The sequence below is a fragment of the Barbus barbus genome (assembly GCF_936440315.1).
Source record: "Barbus barbus genome assembly, chromosome: 34".
Lineage (NCBI taxonomy): Eukaryota > Metazoa > Chordata > Actinopteri > Cypriniformes > Cyprinidae > Barbus > Barbus barbus.
Genome location: NC_136762.1, coordinates 7,536,981 through 7,561,579, shown reverse-complemented (window position 1 = coordinate 7,561,579; position 24,599 = coordinate 7,536,981). Strand labels below are relative to the sequence as shown.

The 24,599-nt window shown below is 35.5% G+C and overlaps 1 protein-coding gene across 7 annotated transcripts; it reads right to left on the bottom strand.

The window, feature by feature from the left end:
• Nucleotides 1-5,220: 5,220 nt before the first annotated feature.
• Nucleotides 5,221-24,599, bottom strand: LOC306853942 (ETS translocation variant 1-like). 7 transcript variants are annotated; one of them, XM_079391662.1, is made up of 14 exons: nucleotides 24,495-24,599; nucleotides 24,108-24,191; nucleotides 23,143-23,230; nucleotides 22,895-22,942; nucleotides 22,201-22,574; nucleotides 18,256-18,309; nucleotides 15,166-15,295; nucleotides 12,606-12,794; nucleotides 12,242-12,486; nucleotides 10,283-10,351; nucleotides 10,085-10,153; nucleotides 9,631-9,800; nucleotides 7,897-7,998; nucleotides 5,221-6,716 (listed from the first exon to the last, which is right to left on the bottom strand). In XM_079391662.1, the coding sequence occupies exons 5-14, from the start codon at nucleotides 22,259-22,261 to the stop codon at nucleotides 6,495-6,497; spliced, it is 1,311 nt and encodes a 436-aa protein (XP_079247788.1). In that variant the 5' UTR covers nucleotides 22,262-22,574; nucleotides 22,895-22,942; nucleotides 23,143-23,230; nucleotides 24,108-24,191; nucleotides 24,495-24,599; the 3' UTR covers nucleotides 5,221-6,494. The 7 variants fall into 7 exon arrangements, with proteins under 7 accessions (XP_079247788.1, XP_079247789.1, XP_079247787.1 ...); XM_079391663.1 differs by having other exon boundaries at nucleotides 22,201-22,266; nucleotides 24,495-24,593; XM_079391661.1 differs by having other exon boundaries at nucleotides 12,242-12,498; nucleotides 24,495-24,576.

Sequence of the window (24,599 nt, the reverse complement as noted above, 5' to 3'; positions counted from 1 at the left end):
TTTGAGAGAATCTTATCATTGCATTAACCAAAGTTTTGAGAACGTTCCCTGTTTGCTGGGTGGACAGTTAAGCGTTTCATTTATGTCACAAACTGAATTTGTTGTGTGTTTTTGTGATATAATTACGACATGTGGCGAGGGCTGTATGTATGGTGCTTTTATTCCTGTGACCTCTATTCCAAGGTGCTTTTGAATTGCGAAAGCTGTTTTTGTATGTACTTAAGGACAATGACTCTGTTCTGCAAGATAACGGTTATAGCCTTTAAGGCGGAGGCACATCCATTATCGTCCTTAAAGAGGTGAGGTATATTTTAATAAATGCATTATTTAGCAGTTTTGACACAGGGGCCATACGTTAACGCTGAGATCCAATTTCTGTATAAAAACTAAGCAAAGCAGAGAAAAAGATGTCATTATTCAGAGGGCCTATTTCTAGGTTTCTTTTTTAAAAGCTATTTCAGGAGCCAAGGGGCGTTATAAATGTGTCTGCCTAAATTTACCTCAGTAACATTAGTCTTGACTCCACCTCTACTAGTATATTTTCCAGGCAGCGCGATAAGACTTCATCTGTGGAGATGACATGACTGCTGTGTGGGAAGCTTTTGTTCTTCGCTGTCACAATCATGAGGCACATGAAGCACAATCAGTCATGACTTTCTAAAGCTTCTGTACAGTCTCTGTACTATCTTTGCTGTACAGTATGAACAAAAATATTTTGAAATGTGCACTACAATTTAAAAGTTTGGATTTTAATTGTTTTTGAAGTAAGTCTCAAGGTTACATTTATTGAATTAAATACACTAAAAACAGTAATTGTGTGAAATATTATTACAGTTTAAAATAAGTGTTTTCTATTTTATTGTATTTTAACATGTAATTCATTCCTACGGCAAAACTGAATTTTCAGCATCATTTCTCCAGCTTTCAGTGTCACATGATTCTCCAGAAATCATTCTATTATGCTGTTCAATAGAAAAACATTTATTAAAGTAGAAATATTGTGTAATATTTTAAATGTATTTAAGGTCACTTTGTTTTAATGTATCCTTATTAATTTCTTTTTAATAAATAAATATTTTCCTCTGACCTACTTTTATCACTCTGTTGTATAATAACGTAAACATGAATCATTAATTTTATTGGGATGGGATTCTTATTCATGTAGACAATAATAAAAAAAAATTGTTATTAAATTATATTAAATTATTATTTTCGTATTATCATTTCAGACCACAAACATATGTAACATCTTTTAAAATGTTATCAAGGTGGTAGCTAAAGTCATAATCAAATTAGCTACAATATTTAATAGACAAACAATTGGAATGATGTGTTTTGTTTCTGTGGAAATCTGCAGAGCTTTTTCTATGTACACTGGTTTTATTTTTTGAGCTATTTAAAAGCAGTCCATGCATATTAGGCTTATGTAAAAATACACACTTTTTTGAATAATTATCAGCATGTTGAATGTCTGCATTATTTTTAAGACTTATCTTCCATGAAAGGGTTCATCTCCGTCAAAACAGCACATAAAAAATCCAAAGGGTATCATATTTTTGGACCTCTCCTTATTGATTTCTCCCTGCTTAACCCCTTCTTTTTGTCTCTGTCTGCTCTCTCCCTCTCTCTCTAGTGACAGATGGGTTGGCCCACCTCTCTGAGGACAGTGTAATGTGGACCTGTCTGTGCCTGACAGGACGGCAGAGATCAAACGACATTGTTGAAGGTGAAGAGCCTTTCCTTTCGCCAGCTTCGCTGTGTGACACGTGGCAGAAGAGGCCAGTTGCAGCCTGACTGACCAGGGAGTCAAACTGCTTACTAACCTGTTTAGTATACAAAACGCTAGGGCTGAATGCTGGCAGTGTGGAAGAGAGGGCTAAAATACTGTCTGCATCAACATCTGTCCACCATCATCATCATTTGACCATCTCATTTTACTATTAGGGGAGACTGGGGGCAAATGTAAAATCGTTGTAATCAAGAAGTAGAAATAGTAATCAAGATAGTAATCAGTGTGCCATATTTCATTTATAAGTTCCAACAGTACTAATTCTATTATAATAGATACACACAGGAAAACATCATATTGTCATATTAAATTTAATCTAAAAAGTCATTATATTAAAGGGTGTATCAGTAAAAAATATATCAGTAACATATCAGTGTATCAATAACATATTTTATAGCTATATTTTTGTATAAGACACATTTATATGTACAAGAGGCATTTACAAGTTCTAACAGTAATAATATGATTATAACATTTGCATACAAAAAAACAAGCCAATGTTAAAGGGCGATTTTGTAAAAAATGTGACAATTAGATCAATTTCTTATTTCAATTACTGAATTATATTACCTTTACAGTCCTAATTCTTTTAGCTGCCATGAATAATTCGAGTTTAAAGCAAAAGTCTAAGTGGTACCTACTTTATTATTATGCTAAATGGGTTAAATCCTTTTAACTAAAATATATTTTTCAGCTAATAAGTCAAGGACAGTCTTCAACTAGCTACTTTAATGAAATAATGTTCATTTTAAATGATAAATGTTCATTCTTTGCGGTCATACAATTTTAATTTCATAACTAGTGTTACAAAAGCGACTGATGACCACGTAATGATAAAATCCTGTATGATTTTAGTACCAGCAAGCAACATTAGCATGTGTAATTCATGTTAACATTTAACTAACAATCAAGAGATTATATATTATATTTTAAAATGTCAATATATATATATATACAGCATGTGTGTATATTACTTTGAAATTCAAGGCATCAAAATTGATAAAAAGTGGAAAGAAAAATTAATGAACATTAAAAAATATGGACATTTCTCTCAAAATGATATGTTCGTCTTTTTTTCAGGCAGAGAGAGAGCGAGTTGAATGAGTCATAATTCTATCTTGTTTTATAATATTTAGTGTGTTGCAATTGTTCCAGGTCTTCCCTATAATAATTTGCACAAAAATGACGTTTTGTGCAGTTATAGTACACAAAAGTTGTTCTTAATTTATAACATTATTTTACATTTATGCACAATCACACAAAAAATCTAGTGGAAAGCAACTAGACCAAAAAAAAATAAAGAAGTTTAGACATTTCTGTTGACGTGAACTTTGATCAAGACAGAAGCCCGTTCCAGACTAACTTCAGACTCCCACCGTCTGCCAGCATCTGATTATAACCAGCACGGATGCATGTGACCCAAAGCTATAGCACAGCGCCACAACCCAATTTCACCGCTTTCTGAGCACACATCAAGAGCGATTCATCACTGTCGTACTTGCAGACATCTTCCCAAAAGCCCGACCCCTTTTGTGTTTTTATCTGCCGCGAACCTGCAAAGTGAGCGGCGCCGAACAATATAATGGGTGTCAACCGGTGGCACTGCCTGAGTACAGTCTCTGCTCAGCATCAATTATTGTTCCAACACCGTGATGCTTTCCAGAGTCAGCAGCAACTACCCCCATCTTTGATCATCTCACTACATACGATTATCAAAGGTGTGTAAATCAGGTCAATGTTCAGAGTGTTCCTATAAGATGCAATGGTGCTAAAATATATTTACTTCTTAAAAACAGAATCTGTAACCATTTCAAAATTATTTGAAATAAAAAAAATAATTTACACACTAAAATGTGCACAGCTTGCACCTATAATGGATTGCGTTTGAGATATCACAGACACAAAATTTGTTCGCCATCTTAAATATTTGCTCAAGCGTTAACACTTTTCGAATTGCTGTTTATTTTCCGTGACTGTAAACAGTTTAAATGGTCATCGTTATATCAGTCCACCTTTGTAGCACAGTTGTTCCCTTGAATTACCTCGTGAATGATTTATGTTCACCGCTACGGCTTTCGATGGCTAAAGGCTGAGGGCCAATAAACATTTTTCATAGGTAAACACGCCATATTAAAAGCCAGCGCTTCAAAGGCGTTTCGGCTACAAGGAGAACATTTGGTCTCATTTCACTTGTCAAACATGTGAGTGTCACAACCACTCAGACGACACAAACCATTTCCCATAAGTAAACACGGCCTGCCATAAAGCTAAGCAAGGTAGCAGGACTCTAAGCAAACAGACAGAATCAAGCTAAACCGCTGGAGCTACTTTGTTAATGGATCTAGTAGTTATCTGCTTGCAGGTAATAGCTGATTTATCGCTTCAAAGTGGTAAAAGCGTGTTAAAGGCAATTTTACAGAGGTTTTAATGGGTTGTGGTGTCACAAATGTAGAAGCGCAGATTAGAAACTAAGCGGTGACCATTAAACTGCAAAAATAATCAGTGTTTTTCCATGCAGGCTCATCTCGAAACAAATAAAAACGGTCTATTCTGGGCGTAGAGTATTCAAATAGACCTGAGAATAATTCAGCGTACGAGATAACAGAAAGAGGACATCTGCAGCCCTATTGAAAGACTTGTTTAACAAGATTAGCATGGAGATTATCGAACCTTACATGGGTCCTTTTTTCCCCTGACCTCTTTTCAACTCAGCACTTCCTTACCATTCCACCACATACTTCGAGCGCCAGGGGTTTTGCATGAGATTTTAATGGCAGATGTTTGAATAAACCACAGTCATTTGTGCTTTTTTGGTAACCGTGACGGTCGTTTTAACAGCCAAATTTGACCACAACTTTGGGCCAGTGTGTGCTTGATATTATGGGACACAGTTGTCAGGCTTGTTTACCACTGTGTTGTTGTGACGATGTGTTTGTATAAGCGTATAAAGGATGACGGTTTGTCTGCACCGCTCAAACAAATGTTGGTAATACCAAGGTACTTTAAAATATACCATGGTATTGCTTAGTAAGTGACATTTCATAGTACAAAAAGTCAATAAATTAAAGGATAAAGCAAAATGTAAGCAATTTAATTAACATTAAAGTGGTTACTTTTTGCTTTTTCCATTTAATTTGTGTGAGTGTGTATGTATATGTATGTGTATATATATATATATATATAGCGGCAAGCATCAATACAGTAAAAAGTCAGCGTTACAAAAAATAAAAAGTTGAATTGGACAACCATTTCAAGTAATAACTTCTATTTTTATCAGTTTTATTGTGGATTTGGAACCTGAATGAAATCAGTAACTATTAGGAACAACACTGCTTATTTGCTTGGCTGTTTTTGTGATTGAAATATGAGACCAAGATTGACAAAAAAAAAAAAAAAAAATCACATTGTGCATACAAAAAAACAACCCAATTGTATTTCAACACTATTTTATTACAGAAGTGTAGCTATTGCCATTCCCTTCGCAATTACGTATATATTTTTTACATTCAATAAACACTGACGTTTTTTTATTTTTTCAATGTAAAAAAAAATGAAGAAAAAAAAATGAACGTACTGCAGGGCATAGCTGCCGTCTGATCATATGTGACTAGATTTACACGAAAAGCAGCATTGAGGTGCATTAACCTGAATATACGTACATGTTTTATATTTTCAATGATGGCATGGGGAGCGAGTAATGAACCAACATCCGCTTTTTTCCTAATAAAAAAGCAATTTGTCACTCTAATAGTAGAAATGTAGCTTTAAAAGAATGATGTCATAGACACACGTGAAGCCTGTCAGAAGATAACTATTTGATATCTATAGCGATTTTGATCAAAAAGTCATATTCAGTGAAATACAGTGATAATTATACTGTATTGTTACTGAACTATACAGATGTTCATTTAAATAGATTTCGAAAAGCAGTATTTGAAACACCATGTACTGTAGTATTACAAAATCATGCTGTCATGGGATTTTTTTTTTTTGTCTTTAATTCATTAAGAAAAAATCTGTTGTTCATTGAGAAAATTACCTGCATCTTCCCTCCTCTACGACATTATATTCATAGGAGAATATATATATACGGGTATAACGTGAATATTAGTGTTTCACAAATAACATGAATCAGTTGTTTGTTGTAACTGTGCTAGTAATTAATCACTGTATGGGTCCTGAACGTGCGAGAAAGGATGTGTAAGGGCCGTTTACTCAGATATGTGCTCACTTTGAGATGGAGAGTTTGAAGGATTTTATTTCTATAGTAATACACTGTATTATTTACTCAGTTTGACACCAAGGGAGAGAAAACAAATGCTGTGAAAATGTGTGAAAATAACAAAGCGCTCCACAAACAATCCAAGAGTTTCAATGGTAAAAGAGGTTGGGATTTTTCCACTCACGTGCTCCAGACTCTAACCTGTCTAAATAGTTCAAAACGTCTGTCCGAAGAGAGGCCATTTGCCCTCAAGAGTCTTTCGCTGTGAGAAAACGGCATGCTGAAACACCCCATCCCCTTCAATAGCAACAAAAAACACTAAGGGAGCATCTAACGTAACTACACCAGTACGTTTGTAGGTTTACACACTGCCATCATCCTCTGTCCATAAAGTGCTCTCTTTTGTCCTGGGGAATGACTGAAGGAAATGAGGGACAAGTCTGAAAGTTTTTCGTTTTGTTTTCGAACGGCCAGTAGCAGTTTTCAGTAGACGTAGCCCTCGTTGTATGGGTGCGGATTGCAGTAGCCGCCCTCTTGAATGTACGCCATGTTCTCATCGAAGTGTGACAATGGCACGGTGTCTTCCTCGTTGATCTGCCGCTCCAGGTCGGTCTTCAGCACCGGACGCTGATTGTCAGGGAAGGCCATGGAGAACAAAGCCTCGGGGTCGCAGACAAACTTATACACGTATCTTTCGCCTGCCACCTTTGAGTCAAGAAACCAGAATATTACTATACATTTCAACAGTGCAAGGTCCATTTTTTAAAATCACATTTTTATTTTTTTTACGTGATTTCCTCTGAATGTAAACAAGGCGCAGCGCTTGCATGTTCTACGTCAGCAGCACCACACGCATGTGTTGTTTATGCGCAATCACGCATGCGTCATGATACTTTCCAAAATGGCGCTATAGGGTGATGCGGAGGAGAAGAATTGTTGAATAAAGTTATTATTTTTGTTTTCTTTGCACACAAAAAGTATTCTCGTAGCTTCATAAAATTATGATTGAACCACTGATATCACATGGACTATTTTAACGATGTCCTTGCAATATTTCTGTGCCTTGATCATGGTAGTACCCTTGCTGTCTATGGAGGGTCAGAAAGCTCTCGGAGTTCATCAAAAATATCTTAATTTGTGTTTCGAAGATGTAGTCTTATTGGTTTGGAACGATATGAGGGCGAGTAATTAATGACAGAATTTTTATTTTTGGGATAAATGTTTTAATTTTTAATTAATATTCCTTGACGTATTGTAATAATATGAGATCATAAAAATGACGTTTAACAATTACACAAAAATATTTTTTTAGAACAATAACAATTTTCACTACATTCAAGTCCAAATTTGGATGCTTTATTGTTCACCATAAATGATCATTTTTTGCTTAAAATATCCTAAAATTTAAAATTATAGTAAAAAAAAAAGGTAAGATTTTTTTAAATGTCTTTAAAAAGCCTCACCAATTCTTCATTTATTTTTATTAAAAAGTAAAAACATTAATATTTTAAAATATTATTGCAATTTAAAATTGTTTTACATATTTATAAAAACAACTAAAAATGAAAAGTGTTTTATATGTTTTACAGCATATAAACCATGATTTTTTTTTCAGGAGCTTTGATGAATGTTCAAAAGCAGCATTTATTTGAAATAGAAATCTTTTGTAACATTATAAATGTCCTTACTGGCATCCTTTTGAACAATAGTGTATTCAGACTTTACCATTGCAGCTGAGCATTACATTTTCCTATTAGCATATGAGCTTTAAAACAGTCGTTAGCATTATTAAAAAGTAATTTATGAAAAAGCCAATATATGGAAAAAGGATAGTATTTTGAAAGTATAAAATCTAGTTGTGATGTGTATCAGAAGCCTGTATTACCTTTTGCATGATGCCTTTCTCATAGTAATAGCGCAACGATCTGCTAAGCTTGTCGTAGTTCATGGCAGGCCGATTCTTTTGAATTCCCCAACGTCGCGCAACCTTCGAAGCAAAGGGAATACGTTGGTACAAATGAACGTACTGCAAAAATACATAAGGTTCTCTCAAACATGACACAAAATCAAGATCTAACACCCACTAAACTCTCTCACATTAAGGGCCTTCCTCAAAAACAAAGCATTGACGGGTCTGCAGCTAAAGAGGTGAAAAACAAGTCGGCGTCCTCTCATTGGCCACAGCCGTGTACTCATACCTCTAGTCAGAGATGTGTTCATTAGGAACAGCAGATTGTGGCAGATGTTCCTCCACCTGTGCCCCCCTCCTTTTCAAATCTCCCTCCCACCACTCTCCCAGAGCCCGGCGCTGTGGGCCTTTTTCACTCTACTGCGGCTCATTCACGCCTTGCACCCGCCCAGACAATCCCAACGGCCCACAGTCACCTGATGGCATGAATGACTCCCTGTTCCCTACAGCTGCCCTGTGGACCAACGCCAGTACACACACACACACACACACACATACAGGACTAACAAATCCCACTGCTGCCGACACTTTACACAAACACACCTCTGTCCGTGCTTTCTAAACACTTCGGACTTTTTAGAGAGTCGACATGTTGAAATACTTAATTTTTTTGGATGGACATGACAGGCGCTTTTGAACAAACAAATGTGACCCTGGACCACAAAACCAGTCTTAAGTCGCTGGGGTATATTTGCAGCAATAGCCAAAAATACATTGTATGGGTCAAAATTATTGTTTTTTTTTTTATGCCAAAAAATCATTAGGACATTAAGTAAAGATTATGTTCCATGAAGATATTTTGTAAATTTCTTACTATAAATATATCAAAACTTAATGTTTGATTAGTAATATGCATTGCTAAGAACTTCATTTGGACAACTTTAAAGGCGATTTTCTCAATATTTATATTTTTAGATATTTCGATTCCAGATTTTCAAATAGTTGTATCTTAACAAACCATACATCAATGGAAATCTTATTTATTCAGCTTTCAGATGTTGTATAAATCTCAATTTCGAAAAATTTACCCTTATGACTGGTTTTGTGGTCCAGGGTCACAAATAAAGAGACTCGCTAGGAATCAAAACTTGCATATAGCATGGAGATACTTTAAATTTAGTAAATATAATCAGATAATGATGCAATTAAGCAATATATCATGTCCTAAAATTATTTTAACCCTATAATATAGCTAACTGTATCATATTTGATGCACAAAATTTAAAAGCTTTTAAATTATCAGCATAATTAAAACTTTGCTGAAAAGCAACTGTAGCATATTTTCACTCAGTTTGGGCCTCCGAATAAAACTGAGGTGTTTTATTTTTCCCCAAATATGAGCTCCATATTCTCTTATATCTTAATATATGAACCATAAAAGCCTGCAGTATCAAATATGATATTCAGCAAAAAAAATCCTGTGCATTAAAAAAAAATATAGGCTCAATAAACTGTTCCATTAAAAAAAAATAAAGATTTTTTTCATGTCAGGCTTTATAGGGGGTTACATTTGTATAATACATGACTTATTTTAGTTACTTTAAAATATGAATGTCCTAAAACTATTTTTATTAAATCCTCCAAACACAATGCACACCACATACAGATAAAATCTTGGTTGAAAAATGTCATATTAAGGCTAGTTAGTACCTCCTCGGGCTCAATGAGTTTAAACTCCATGCCCCGGCCTGTCCACGCAATGAAGTGTGAGTTTGAGGGGTCATCCAATAGGGCCACCAAAAACTGCCAGAGCTGTAGCGAGCCTCGTCTCTGATAGGTCGGGCCTTCACGGTACAGCCCCGCCTCCTGCTTTATCTCACCTATGGGAGGAAAAATTACAAAAGGCATTAGCTCACGTAGCCCAATCCTATAATGCCTATGGGCAAGACATCATCATGGTGAAACTGGGCATAAAAAAATACAATAAAAAGTAAAGCAATGGCGCAGCTTTCAATGGATAAAGTTGTCATATTATATGTTAAATGTCTGGAGTCTCATACAGTATTCAAGTCTATAGATGACTGTATAGTAAAGAGTCAACTTATTATTTCATAAATAATATTTAACTCAGCACATAAATTTAAGTAAATAAATAAATACATACTTTCAACTTTCTCTGGTACCACGCAAGTGTCATCATAGAAGTGCCTTGCAACTTTGTCGAACATACATCCTATTGAATAAAGACATTGAGATATTGTTATAATATGACTTTATACATTAAATAAAACGTCAAATTAGACATTTTAAATAATAAAATAGCCATATAAGATTAAAAATATTATACTGTGTGGATAGTTACCCTCTGCTCTGTTATTGTGGGCCAGATATCCTTCTTGTCTAAGATATACAGAGTGACAGCTAGGCACTTCTGAAAAAGGAAAACAAATTTAAAAAAGCATTTTAAAAAGCGGAAAAAATTATGCATGTGTTCAGCTAAAAACTAAAACTTATATTTATATGTATTTATTTATTTGCTTACTATTACAATGACAATGGAAAAAAAATCCCCAGGACAACATCTTTATATTCTTTATATTCAAAAGAGTAGGTTAAAACATTATGGACAACAGATTTGTGAGGATTAACCGCAGCGGACGCCTTGTGCTCCGCGTCAGTCATGTTGTTTGTTGGAGCTGTGATTCAATCAAAGCAAAGCAAGACAGCTTAAGTGAATGCTCCATAAAACATCTAACCCTGTTCATTTGGACCTATAAAGATCTCTCAGGGTTTCATTCAAGTAATGGGCCTGTCGAGGAAATTACCGCTGATTAAATTAGCCGCTGACTGCCCAGTCCTTACACAGCTCACAACAAACAAGCTCCTTTATGAGGCAGAATAAATTCTTCTAAATGGCTGGGAGGGGATGCAAAACATGTCAATGATCTCCTCCACTGATGTAAAGAACCAATGCAGACAAATCACACACACTCATGAAGCTCTCATCACTTCATCTGTTAGCTTTTAGTGTGTCTAATTTTATAGATAATAATTAGACAATATGTGATAGATAATAATATCAACATACAATGTAAAAAGTTAGTATACTGTATGTACCTGCAAAAATATATTTCATTTTTTAAATACCACTAACAATTATTTAGGAACTGTCAGAGTATCTGTTGTAAACATTAATTTTAAAATAATAATAATAATAAAGTGTAATTAAAATTTGTATAAACTAAATGTAAAAATAACTTTTATATTGTTAGTAATATTTCAAGATGAACACATACTGGACTAAAGCATAACAAACTAATGGTCTGTTGTAAATGTTAATTTCAGAATAATAATACAAATATTTTGTTTAAAAATATAATAAAATTAGATTTTTTTTGCTTTGACATTAAGTAAACAGAAAAGACCCCAGCCTTACTGCTATTATCCTCAGGTTACATTTTACAGATTCACATAATCAACCGGAAACAGCTGAGAAGCAGTGCTGCATTCTTTCCTGACAAGCGGCTGCTTCCACCTCCATTTTTTCTGAATGAAAACCAAAAGCCTCTTCATTCATGCCAGAGCTGGGCCGACAGCCTGGGGGGCCCTGGGGGAGAGATTAGGGGCCCCTCTCCTTTCCAGCCAGGCCCTCAGGAAATGAGATCAGGCCCAAATTTCCTGATAACACGCTAATTCTATCAATCTCCCAGTCCCTAATAAAGTTGCTATCTGGCTGTATGAGTACCCAAAAGAAACTAAAGAAAAATGACCTTCAGATTGTTTGCTGTTAGTTTAGTGAAGTATATACTGTCTCCATATCCTTATAAATCATGCTTTATTTATTTATTTAAAAAAAATCCCTATTTATTCTATTCTATATATTTATTTTTCTGTTTATTTAAACTTTTTTCATGTTTTTGAAAAAGGCTGCATTTATTTGCACAAAATACAGTAATATTGTGAAATATTAGTAAAATATTCTATTGTAATATATTTTAAAAAGCTGAATTTTCAGCATCATTACTCCAGTCTTCAGTGTCACATGATCCTTCAGAAATCATTCTAATATACTGATTTACTGCAAGTAAAGTTTCCTATTTTAATCAGTGTTGAAAACAGTTGTGGCGCTTAATATTTTTGTGGCAAACATTTTTTCAGGACCATTTATAAATAGACAGTGTTTATAAATAACATTTCTTTTTATTATCAATGTTGAAAACAGTTGCTTGGCCTAATATTTTGTGGAAATGTTACAAATTGAGCAATATACTCCTCTGTTAGTATACAAGCAGACTTGCAAACGGATAGAAATGAAACTCACCTGAGTCGTAGGTGAAGTCGCGAGGCTCTTGTTTGATCATCATGGAGTGTGGGTACGTCTGGGGGAGCGGTGCCCCCACCATGGCCGGATGTTCGAAGAGGGGGTCGCCGTACTCCTGCTTGAACCCCTGAGGAGGGAAGGGGATGCTGGGTTCTGACATCTGTCTGTGATACATGGGCCGTCCGTCCCGCGACATCGAAGGAGAGGGGAACGAATGACACGGCTCCGACAACTGCCGCCGAAATCTGAACAAAACACTGAATAGAATAAGTATCACGCATGATATCTATCTATCTATCTATCTATCTATCTATCTATCTATCTATCTATCTATCTATCTGTAGTGTTTTGGTAATATCAGTACCTGTGGTCCATGGGGTAAGCGCTGTCAGGGAGGGGCTGGGGGGGTGCGAGGTGAGGGTACGTCCTGTCTGGTTTCGGGGTGGGGGCGGCAGTGGGAGACACATGCTGTCCAGGGGACACGGGTGTGCTGCAGGGGGTAGACACTGGGCTGGAGGCCTTCATTCCCGAGGGATGCTTCTGCTCGTAGGCACTGGAGACACCAGGGAACAAGAGCAGTTTAAGTTAGTCTTTCCTGAGGGCCTTTCAGGCTATTGAGATTATTATGAGACTGTGCTCGACTTTATTGCTGGAAAATTTAAAAAAAATTTTTTTTAAAAGATAAACGCTAAAGCTTTTTGTCTGCAGCATAGCCTATTGTATAATGCATGCTAAACTGGTATTTCAAAAATGGCTGGAAATTATTTTTAAATTGATTTTTATATCTTTTGAATTACATGTTTTTAAAGGGGAAACTTAATTAAAAATGTAAAAAAATAATACTAATAAAATTGTGAAAAAAATTCATAAGACTAAAGGTACTACAATTATAATTTATACAATAATAACAACAACAATAAGTTATAATTAAAATAAACATATAATATTTACTAAAATATAATTTGAATTTATTGCTTAAAAGTTTGGGGTTAGTGTCTTATGTTAACCAAGTCGGCATTTAATACAGTAAATGCTGTAATATTGTGAAATATTATTACAATTTAAAATAACTCTTTTATATTTTAATATATTTCAAACTGTAGTTTATTCCTGTGATGCAAAGCTGAATTTTAAGCATCATGGCTCCAGTCTTCAGTGTCACATGATTCTTCAGAAATCCTTCTAATATGCTGATTTGCTGCTCAAGAAACATTTTTATTATCAATGTTGAAAACAGTGCTGCTTAATATTTTTGTGGAAACCATTATGGTTTTTTTTCAAGATTCTCTCATGAATAGAACGTTCAAGAAAGCAGCATTTATTTGAAACATACATCTTTAGAAACAGTATGTGTTTACTGTCATATTTGATCAATTTAATGCATCGTTACTGAATAAAATTATTAAAATTATAAAAAAAAAAAAATCTAACTGACACCAGAATTTTGAACAATAGTGTACACACACACACACACACACACACACACACACAAATATATATATACATATACATATATATATATATATATATACACATATATATATACACACATATACACATATATATATATATATATATATATATATATACATATACACATATATATATATATATATATATATATATATAATGATGTATATACCAAACATTTTCGACCTCTTACATGCAGGAATTGTCTATAATCTAACAAAAAAATCCCACAATTCCCCACATCTATCCTATATCCATCCAGCTCTACCAGCTTTCCACCCCTCACATGCCACAATCGACAAGGTACCAAAGAGAAACCATCTGATATCTTGTCAGATATGAACCTTAACGCAATTACACTCCATTCAGAAACATTAAAAGACAAGGAAGGAACAGGCTTCTATGGGGCTTGACAATCTCCAAAGCACATCTGAAGAGAACATCATTATCACAGAGGTTGTTGGTTCAGCTTGAGTGCCATCTGCATTACGAGGGCAGGTTGGCTCCTCCAGCGAAATAAAACATCCAAGTGAAATGTCATAAATTTAAAATCAAATCAATAGGAAGATAACTGTAACCAAGCAACCGTGTTTGCCGTAGACGCTTGTCCAAGTGGAAAAGCCATTTATTGCACTTAATGCACCATAGCGTAATTTCTTGTTTTTCTTTTCTTTTCTTTTTTTTTTTGTGTTTTCTTCCCCCTTTCCAATTTCAGGTGGATCTCATTCAAATCATTTTGAACAGCACCTGCTGTACAGTTGCCTTTGAGTAAATAACTAAAGGAAAACTATTATTATTGTGCTTTTTTTCCCCCCATAAATCTTTATGACTATTCTTGGCTCAGGCTGAAAAGTGACATCTATGCCAAGACCCCATCTGCTTTAGGGCTGTTCTGTCAAATGAACGTCTGTGCTTTTATTCAGCCTTTAGTCACATATAAAAGGTGAAACACACACCCACTGCAACACTTTAGCGTCAGAGGTGAATTTGTGCTTTATGCGAAGCCCTGAAAATTCAGCGTCACGAGCAGCGTGATTAACAAACCCAACATTTGCATTCAGAAATTAGGCTTTTTTCACAAAACATCTGTAATTAGGAAAATAACACATCCTAAATTGACAAATAATAGGAAAAATAGTTTGTTAAACGGTAGCGTTATTGCAAATGTATGTAGACATATTCGGCCCATTTATCACTTAACTCTCTCACTCCAGATGCCGAGGCTGAATTTGCAAACCAAAATATGTGATGCTAGAGTCTCTCTGCCAGCTGAAAGTATAAAGTTTAGAGCTGATTTTTTCTGCTTTGGTGCAAAAATCCTTTCATGCAGACGTCGCAGTCTAGCGTTCGTCTCGTTACTATTTTCTTATAACACTTGATGCATGCAAGTTATACGATCATTTAGTGTCATATACAAGATTTGATTATTTTCTGTGGGATTCTGTGAACGTTACCTGATGTTATACAGGCACTTCTCCCCATAGTGGATTCTGAAGGGCCTGTCCTGACTGCAGGCTAAGCCCAGATCAGTACACGGACTGTGGGGCTCTCTCTTTATCCTCAACTGCAGCCCGTGGAACGCCACTGAAGAAGAGACAAATGTATAGATGTTTAAACAGAACACCAAGATCCTCACTATATTCATTAGTGTCATTTTAAACTGCAATCAGTCTCTCACTCACACAAGGCATCTGCAGATGAAGTTGAGAAGACTTTACAACGTTTACATTTTTAAATGCATTCACCAAAAATCATTCGATTTCTGTTTGCATGCAAAAGGTTTGTGTTTTCAGCAACTCAAGATGGATATGTAATAAAATACATTTAAAATATAAATCTGCATCAATAGTGTAACCAACTTCTTTAAAAACATCTTTAAGGCACATTTAAGTAAATTCAGTATTGTTTTTCGTCAGATTTTTTACATTCAGTAATTTGAATGACAGCTGTTGTCAAGAAGTGTTACTAATGTATTTAAACATTTCTGCTTCTAAAGGTAATCTTTGAAAACATGAAGAAAGGGAAGAAGAATAAAAGCATAAATAGAAAGTACTTCATTTATTTGATTAAACTGGTGTAATAAAGTTAAGAATAAAAATATCAATGTCTAAAGTAAAAAAACGTCATTTATTTGGCAGTCTTCTGAAATTTTAAATGGTCTTGTTAGGATGTGTCGTTGTTCATGATAGTGGATTCTAAAAGTAGCAGTATGGATGAATAATTTATACTTGAGAAGACTTCTTGACGGACCATATTAAGAAGCGCGTAGACAGACGAAGAGAAAAGAAAATGCCATAATTGATTTTACGCAAAGGAATATGAGTAAACGAATCAATACAAAATCTGTTAGCATCACAGGACGTCATATGTGCAGGATGTCATTCCAGGATTGCAACAATTACACGTTCATTGATTGGTGTTAATGGACAACATTTTCAAGAAGTCGTTTATGACATTTACTTTCAATTTGTTGTGTCCTTGCAATTTATGAGATGCATTTAAAACCATGTTAGATGTCAACTGAAGTGGGCAACACCTCCAAAAAAATAAAATCAAATAAATAAATAATTGACTAAAATAAAGAGCTCTTATAAAATCAAAAGAACATCTTGAGTACAGCAAAATATTCATTTCTGAATCTTAACTTATGCAAAATATTCACAAATTATTTCCATTGTTATGGCGTTAACTAAACATTCATGTTCCATTCCTCAAAATGTTCCATTTCTTTACTTAAAGCTGCGCTCTAATAGATTTAATTTTCATAAATCAATAGTCTTTTCTCTGCCAAAAGTCCATTCATAATGCTACCGAACACCATTTTCACTGCTCCATGTGTTACATAAAAGTGCATTTGGGTAAAAATCACAACTGTTTCTAAGTGTCATACTGTTTTGTTTTTTTTTCTGTGCTGATGGTCGTGCGTTTTCTCACCCTTCTCTCTTTCTCACTCTCACCTCTTCGCTGACTGTTACTCGCTGATAATAGATTCAGTCACACCTTCTTCTTAAACACTGGGCTGGAATTACGATGGCCTTTACAAAAGGGCAAATAACTAAAATATAATCACTGTTTGATCACACTTCCCCAGCCACAAATCACTATTATATTAGTGTTTTAAACGATTGATATTTTACAGTACCACCACCAATTCTCTTAACAATTACAAATGCATTTAAAAGAGAAAAAATATATACACTACCATTAAAAAATGTGGGGTCGGAATATTTTTATGCACTTACCATATGCACCAAGGCTGCATTTACTTGATCAAAAATACAGTAAAACAGTAATGTATTAACATATTTTAAACTGAATTTTCAGCAGCCAGCATTACTCAGTGTCACATGATCATTCAGACAAAGCATGCTGATTTGGTGCTCAGTTTTCAGAAATAATTCTAATATGCTGATTTGGTGCTCAATTTCTTATTATCGTCAATGTTTCAAACACTTGTGCTGCTTTTTCAGGCTTTCTTGATGAATAGAAAGTTCAAAATAATTTTTAATTTACTTAAAATAATTTCTTTGCATATTTACTGTCACGTTTGATCAATGTAATGCATCCTTGCTAGTTAAAAATATTAATTCCTTAAAAATAGTTTTTAAATGGTAAAAGTCAACAACACATACAGTATATTACAAATCTTTAAATGATACAAATAATTTCACAAACAACCAGTTTATCAGGCCACACACGTCTAGTGCGCAGCAGCAGTTTGAGAGGTGTATTTTCTGGCTGTTATCCCTGTATATCCCATTTTGAGGTGTTTTGTGGGAATGGACCACATGAAACGGAAGTGATCCACTGGCATTGTCGACTCAGACCCATATGGGAGGGCCAGGATGCCCGTTCAAGAGCCCAACCGCCATGCCCTCGCTCTACCTCCATCTGCCTGTCCCTCCTCTCCTCCACTATCCTGCCAACAACGCCAACTAACACCCTGCAGTTCCATCGTTTTTGCTTAAAAATACATATTGGAATGGAAAACTATTTACTTCAAAATATCGACACAAAAAAAGGCTTCCTTCAGTGACATTTCACTCCTCTTTTGCCACGGCCTACGCTCACAATAGAGTCTAAGGAAGGGATACAGGACAATAGCCCATTATCAGCAAACACTAGTATATTTTATTTGCCTAATGAGCTTGAGTTCTCTAGAAAGACAAAGCCCCCCTTCTTCTCCCCAACATCCTCAGTAGCAGAGTCTGTTTTGGCTCCTCTTTAAGACATAAGCTGGACTCGCTCCCCTCTGTGCCTCATTCAGTCCATGCCACTTCCGACACTGGCACCGGCTCTGCCACGACCACTGTGCGCCAACTTTACTTCCTATGCCCATTTAAAGGCCTATTGCTTCTGGCTGCACTCGCTGAGAAGGTACACAACCTAGAGAACACACGCCGCTCGCACTCTCTCTCTGTTTATTCACAGAAACAACAGCGGCGAACGACAACATGTCGCAAACGTGAGCTCAAAAGTCGCTTTGCAAAATATAAGCTGTTATTTTGTAGAGCCACATTAAAATAAAAAAAGGTCACACTTACAGTTTTCACTCTGAAAATCTGGAACAAACTGCTCATCATTGTCAGGAACTTGAGCTGGGAGAAAAATAAGAGAGAAAAGGATAAATAAATATTTTTCTTTCATAATCATTGTATTAGGTTTCCACAAGTCATTCTAACACAATCTCTACTCTAATAATCACTTTAATGAGTTATTTCCTCTAATAATCCTCTGTAATTGAAACACTAATGATTTGAAATTCTCAGGCCAACCCATAAAGACATTTATTGGTTTAAAACAGACGAAACATATCCTCTAATTATGTCAGTAATTTAATTTCAACTTAATTTGTTGGACAAAGCAGGGTCTTGCGTGTGAAATGCACCCCTTATCCATCTTGACATAATTGTGTCTAAAAACAGTTTGAAGATTAAAAAATAAAATAAACAAACCAGGCAACCAAAGGAAAAACACCTTGCCTTGTGATCAAATGTGCTTTACACAGCGTCTTCATAAGGCTAGCCATGCAGCGAGAAAACACCTATTGTTCACACTGTCTAATTGGGACACATCCCCACTGGTGAATGCACCTGTACCTGCCGTGACGGCTGCCGTCCAAACAGAGCACGTTCCCCTACCTTTCCCTCTCTTGTAGCTAATGCTAAAATAATAAAGCCTTCATACGGAGCTCAATTAAACACATTCATGTTTATATCACATGCGTTTGCACTCTTGCAAGACTTCTGTTGTTTATTGCTTGTTCAGCTCGACACAAAGGCGCACCGTGGTGGAGGAGAGCAAGAGACCTCGCTGCACGGGGCTATTAGCACGTTTATTCCTCTGCACTAAAATTGGATTTTCATTTTCACAACAGTAACAAGTCGCAACACGCACAAATCCACATTTGCTTTGTGTAAGGCAACAAGTTTCGCTCGACTACTTGGATTTTCGGCTTTGTTTTTGGAAACGGGAGTGTTTTCTCATGTCTGTGTAAATGGTAATGCATTCATATCTCATGGCAAGATGGGAAAATTTTTAACTGAAAAACCACTTGTGAATTTTTATTTGTTAAACAATATAGATGAGACTAGGCTACACTGTAAAATTATAAGCTGTGAATAAAACTTTATGGGAGCATATTTCACAATCAAGTCTATTTTAGTAGTCTTTCTACTTTGGAATTTCACTACTTGCCGTTTCTTTGAAATTATTTGCGAAATTTAATAGCAATTTCTGAGTAAAAACACCAAATTATTTTCAGAGATGATGTCATAAGGCTTTCATCTTAGTATTTTTTTAGGTTTTTAAGTCAAAAATCTAATTTAATCAAAAGACAACTACATAATGAAGATACATTATAACTGAAAAGTTAAAATACAATAATTAAATAAATATATATATATATATATATATATATATATATATGTCAGATCAACAACAGGCAAGTTGCCATATGTGCTGTAAATCATATAATTAAAATATAAAATATTTATATATATATTTGTAGGCCAAAACAATGGTTTGATATTTTATTTTGTGTTACTTTTTACATTTTTGCCCTTTCAAAAATTATTGTTTCATATTTATCTTACTGTTTAAAATTTAGCAAAAAATGTTTTTTTCTGTGACAACTTACCCCACAGAGGCCCACATGTATTTAATTACCTGTATCTTTTGTTGCTGGGCAATAATGGTTCAAATAGAAATATATAATAAATATAAATGTGTGTGTGTGTGTATATATGCAGAAATTGACTTTCATAAATAAACCCGCACTAAAAAGTATTCACTTGAGTAAAAAGTGTGATAACTAGCCCCTGTTCTATAACGTCAAATTCAATCTGTATAGCATACAATACCATATAGTTGTACGGTAATCAGGACCAATTTATCTTTACAGTATTTGTCAGTGTTTTGAAAAGGCAAGTCGAGCACAACCGGTTGAACTCAATAAGAAATACCACCACCATTTCTCTGGCTGGTTCCAAAGCAAACACAATCAAAGAAATATTAAACAATCCCCTCACCAGATCAGAAGAGAATGAACAAGTGCATTAAGAGTCAGAAAGGTAGCTTTAGTAAACATCAGTTAAAGAGAGAAAAGGTGAGAGGAAGGGAGAGACTGAGCAGCAGCCAGTATTCTCAGCAGGGTGAACGAGTCAACCTGTGAATGGGACAGCTGATCCCAGCACCACTCCTGAGGCTAGCTAAGGTGTTGGAGCATGTCCACCAGTTAAAGAAAAAAAGAGAAGAGCAGAAAACACACAAACTGCAGCACCAGGCCGTGAACGGCGCAAATCCAGCTACATGAAGAGACTCATAATCACCTCTCTGGCAAACAAAGAGGAAAAGATGCAGAGAAATCAGATAAAGGTCACACTATGAAATCAAAAAAGACTAGTAAACTAAATCCTGATATGACATATTCAATCAAGTCTTTTGTAAGTTTTCTAGACGTAATAAGTGACTGTCAGCTGTCTCTGGCCAAAATGACACATGTACGTCAAATGACGAGCCATCAGCTCTTTAGTCTACGCTGCCGGAAATTCTGTCCGTCGCTCATACGTCTTCCTCTTCTTTCCAATTACCTGAGCTAATAAATCTCTGAAATGAAACCGCTAGGTCTTCGTTTGGGTTCTAATGGACAGGAAGTCATATATTAAATCTATCTGCGATTTATCTTGAATCTTTTGGCGCTGCGGCTGATGGATGGAAGACAGGTTGAATTGTACTCCTCACTGTAATATCTACTGCAGCGACTACTTTTTTTTTTTTTTTTCTGCCGGATACACTAAAATATTTAAGTCATGTCTTATTCTTTTAGAGGCCCTGGGGTGGATTTGGCGTAATGAAACTCACGACAAGGACAGTAAAGTCCGAAATCTGTTCTAAAGCGTACTTTTAAATTTCAAAATCCACAATTATACTGCAAGCATTTTTAAATATATTAAAAAATACATGAAAGTGGTCTATTAAAAATTAAGATTCTCTTTCCTTATGCAGGAGGGCAAGTCCTATTTTACATGTTAGATTATTTCCTTTTATTTTAGATGTTTGGTTTTAAAAGGTGACCGGTACACACAACAGTGTCCTGTGGTGCAGCTGTACTAAAGCATATTTCAATGAAGTTATTTGAGATGATACTAAATAAAAAGATACTTGATTAAGTCGGACTTTCATGTGGCATTCAAAAATTCAGTCACATAAACCAGATGTAATGCGATCACTAACAGAAAACAGACACACACTCATCTTCATTTCCTCTTTTTGTCCAAAGTGCACGCAAATGCATTCCATAGGCTGAAAGGCAGCTGGGATTTCACAAATGCAAAGCGCTGAAATCGGTTTTACAAACTGCTTTGCATGATTTTCAGCTGTCCAACTACTTTGTTTAATCTTTTTCACAGCCTATATTAATTTACGACAATAATAAAATCCCACAAAGCTTATTTACATTCTGATAAAAATGGAAACATAACAGCATAATTGCAGCCAACTATATATGAATATTTATCATTTTTTAGCAAACTAAAAAATGTTATTTAACTCCAAAAATAAAACTGATTATCAGTTAAAATTAATTTGCATGCACATAATCAGTTTAAGGTTTCTAAATGTATAAATGTCCTCAACAACATTTTAATAATGTTAAAACCTTTCAAAATCATTCACTTTTTGCAGCCAGAAAAAAATACTTTTTAGTAATATTTGCACCACTTAAAATCACAGTTTAGAGTAAAATTCACACACATTTTTAACAACAAATTTGACAGTTTACCATTTAGAAAATTTTAACATAACATTGTTAGGAATGTAAAATTTTACATTTTGAAGACAATATGAACATTACATTTTTTATTTTCAAAATGTTTGCCATTTACTTTTTTTTTTTTCAACGTAACACTGTAAGAAATTTCAAATTTCTATCACATTAAAATATTTCCAAACAAATTAACAATCAACCAAAGAGTGAACCATTTACTAACCTAAAGGTCGGTGCTGCAAGCAAGGTGGGAAGAAGACACTCGCGCTTAACTCCTGAAGCATCACGTTTGAGTTAGACCACAACCAGCATGTCTTGCCATGAGAAACAAAAAATTGCCAAAAACAACCAAAAACAAAAAAGTTGGGGGGAAAAAAACGAAGTGCTAAAAGTTGAAGCTCTTGAAGCGATCTACTGTCAATCCATCTCTTTAACAAAAAGAGTTACAAAAATAAACAAAAACCTAATATACAAGATGTATCAGACGAGAAAAAGAGGGTTATGAAAAAGAAAACGAGTGAGGGAGAGAAGGTGTGCGCGTGTGCGTGCGTGCGAGAGAGAGAGGTGGCAGTGTTGGTGGCTCGTCTGCCTTAGCTCCTGCCAAAAGCGGATGAGAGGAGAAGAGAGTGAGCGAGACTGCAAGTTCTTCTGGTAATTTGTGATGACACTCAAAGTAGAACCTCCTCGGTCTCCCCCTAGACTCCTGATCTTCTCAAGCACTAATGTATGCATGACACACCAAGTGCCTTCGCTACAGATGCATTAATTGGACTGCAGATTAGGTCTGTAACTTGAGGCATATTTGCTCCCCTCCCCCAAATCTCCCCCCCACGCTCTCTCCGCTTCTTCAGCTTCAAAACAAAAGCTTGATCAACCACTGAGAAACCTTGAGCGAGACTGAAGTAAACAGAGCTTACCTTCAGCAAGCCAGGTCTCCTGAAGTTGGCTGAGATCTTGAAACAGCTCTAAAAACAAAGACGACAGAGTTTGAGATGGCGAAACAACAGGTACAAAGCTTTAATTACCTCTGAAGACCGAGGCGAGCGCTGCTGATTGAGATTTTAAAGCCCCGAGTGCAGGTGGCAACGAGCGATATTGCATTTTGCGAGATGTTAAGAAGGCGTGAAATGAACATTGTCTTTTTCACCCACACCTGAGTGCTTACCCTCGGTGTTCAACGCCAGGTCAGAGTTAATGAATTTTCTTTTCCTGTCCTTCGCTGGTCTTGTGTTGGACGTCTTTCCCCGAGGATTCTAAGCAGAAAGCAACAGATCAATTGTCTCAAATGAAGATGGAGTGTGTTGAGTTCGCTTTTGAAAGACATGCAACACACAACTGCAGCTTCACACATCACATTTACTGCTAATATATGAGAGATTCTTTAGTTAGTGCCACTTTTGACTTGTTTGATATCTTTAAAAAATAAAATATAAAAATGTGTTTTATACTAGATATGCTCATGGCCTTGATCAACCCTCAAGTGGAGTTGTTTTTTTTAGGAAAAAGTTATAAAAAGTATAGTCTTGAACTTACTATACTAACCCAACATATTAGTCAACCATTTTTTTTTTTTGAAAAAATCTCAAAAACTGGCTAATAAGCTGTTTGGTAATGATACCCTTTTAAAAGTTCTAAAAACTATTTTTTATTTTTATTTTTTAAAATCTTCACAATGTCACTTCTCATTTATATCATAACACAATTGTTTGATCAATAATTTTTTTAAATGCATTTGTGACTAGTAAAAGAGTAATGCTTTATTTTTAAAAATGTAAACTGCAGAACTGAAAATATGATTTTCTAAGGGAAAAGGGGGATTGTTTTAACAATTTAAATGTATTATATAGGGAACCTTATACAGTCCAAAATATAGCAATTCTGGTATATAAGTACTTTAATACACAATAACAGGATCCACAGCTATTATAATGAATAGTTTAAAACTATCAATGATTATTAATGTCTTCGAAATCAGTCTAGAAGTTTCCCTAAAGTGAAGAATCACACACACATACAAATGACGGACCTGTCACGTTATTGTAAAAAAACGCAGATTCTCCTCATCGGTCACTTATATGACAGATACATATTTACAATCAAGGAGAGCACTGATTTACCTTCATGACTTACATGAGATTTTATGAAAGGCACTTGTTGGTCGTAAAGTCCGTCCATTCTGCAGCGGTTGGACTCTGAGCGCGCCGTCCGGTCACCCTTTGAAGAAGGAGACTGACTTTAAGCGATTTATTGGAGATGGAACATGAACTGCTGCGCGCTCGAGCGCATTCATTGCTGACTATTATGAAACAGACATTAAATGCAGCAGATCCGTGACACTTTATAGATAAAGTTGCAAGTGTCCTAATGTAAATATATCGCAGTGCTGTGCGCGCGTAACGCGGTGACCCGACCCTCCGAAGGGACTGGACTTTTGGAAACTCTTTTTTTTATTTTCTGTTTCTAGTTACGTTTTACTGAAGCGTCGAAGGTGATGTAGAACTTAAAGCTTGCACTCACCCCAGTAAACGCACCGCATTCATGTATGGATGTGTCGCCGGACTGAATGAGAAAAGCGCTCTCGTGTCTCTCCTCCGCGCTCAAGTCAACACACACGCGCTGCCT

Excerpts from the sequence above, each read along its gene's own strand:
- LOC306853942 (XM_079391663.1), bottom strand. The coding sequence starts at position 24,152 with ATGGACGGACTTTACGACCAACAAGTGCCTTTCATAAAATCTCAT. Across the intron at positions 18,310-22,200 it reads CTTGCAGCACCGACCTTTAG|CTCAAGTTCCTGACAATGAT; the intron begins GTTAGTAAATGG and ends TTTTTCTCCCAG. Across the intron at positions 12,487-12,605 it reads GCTTACCCCATGGACCACAG|ATTTCGGCGGCAGTTGTCGG; the intron begins GTACTGATATTA and ends TGTTTTGTTCAG.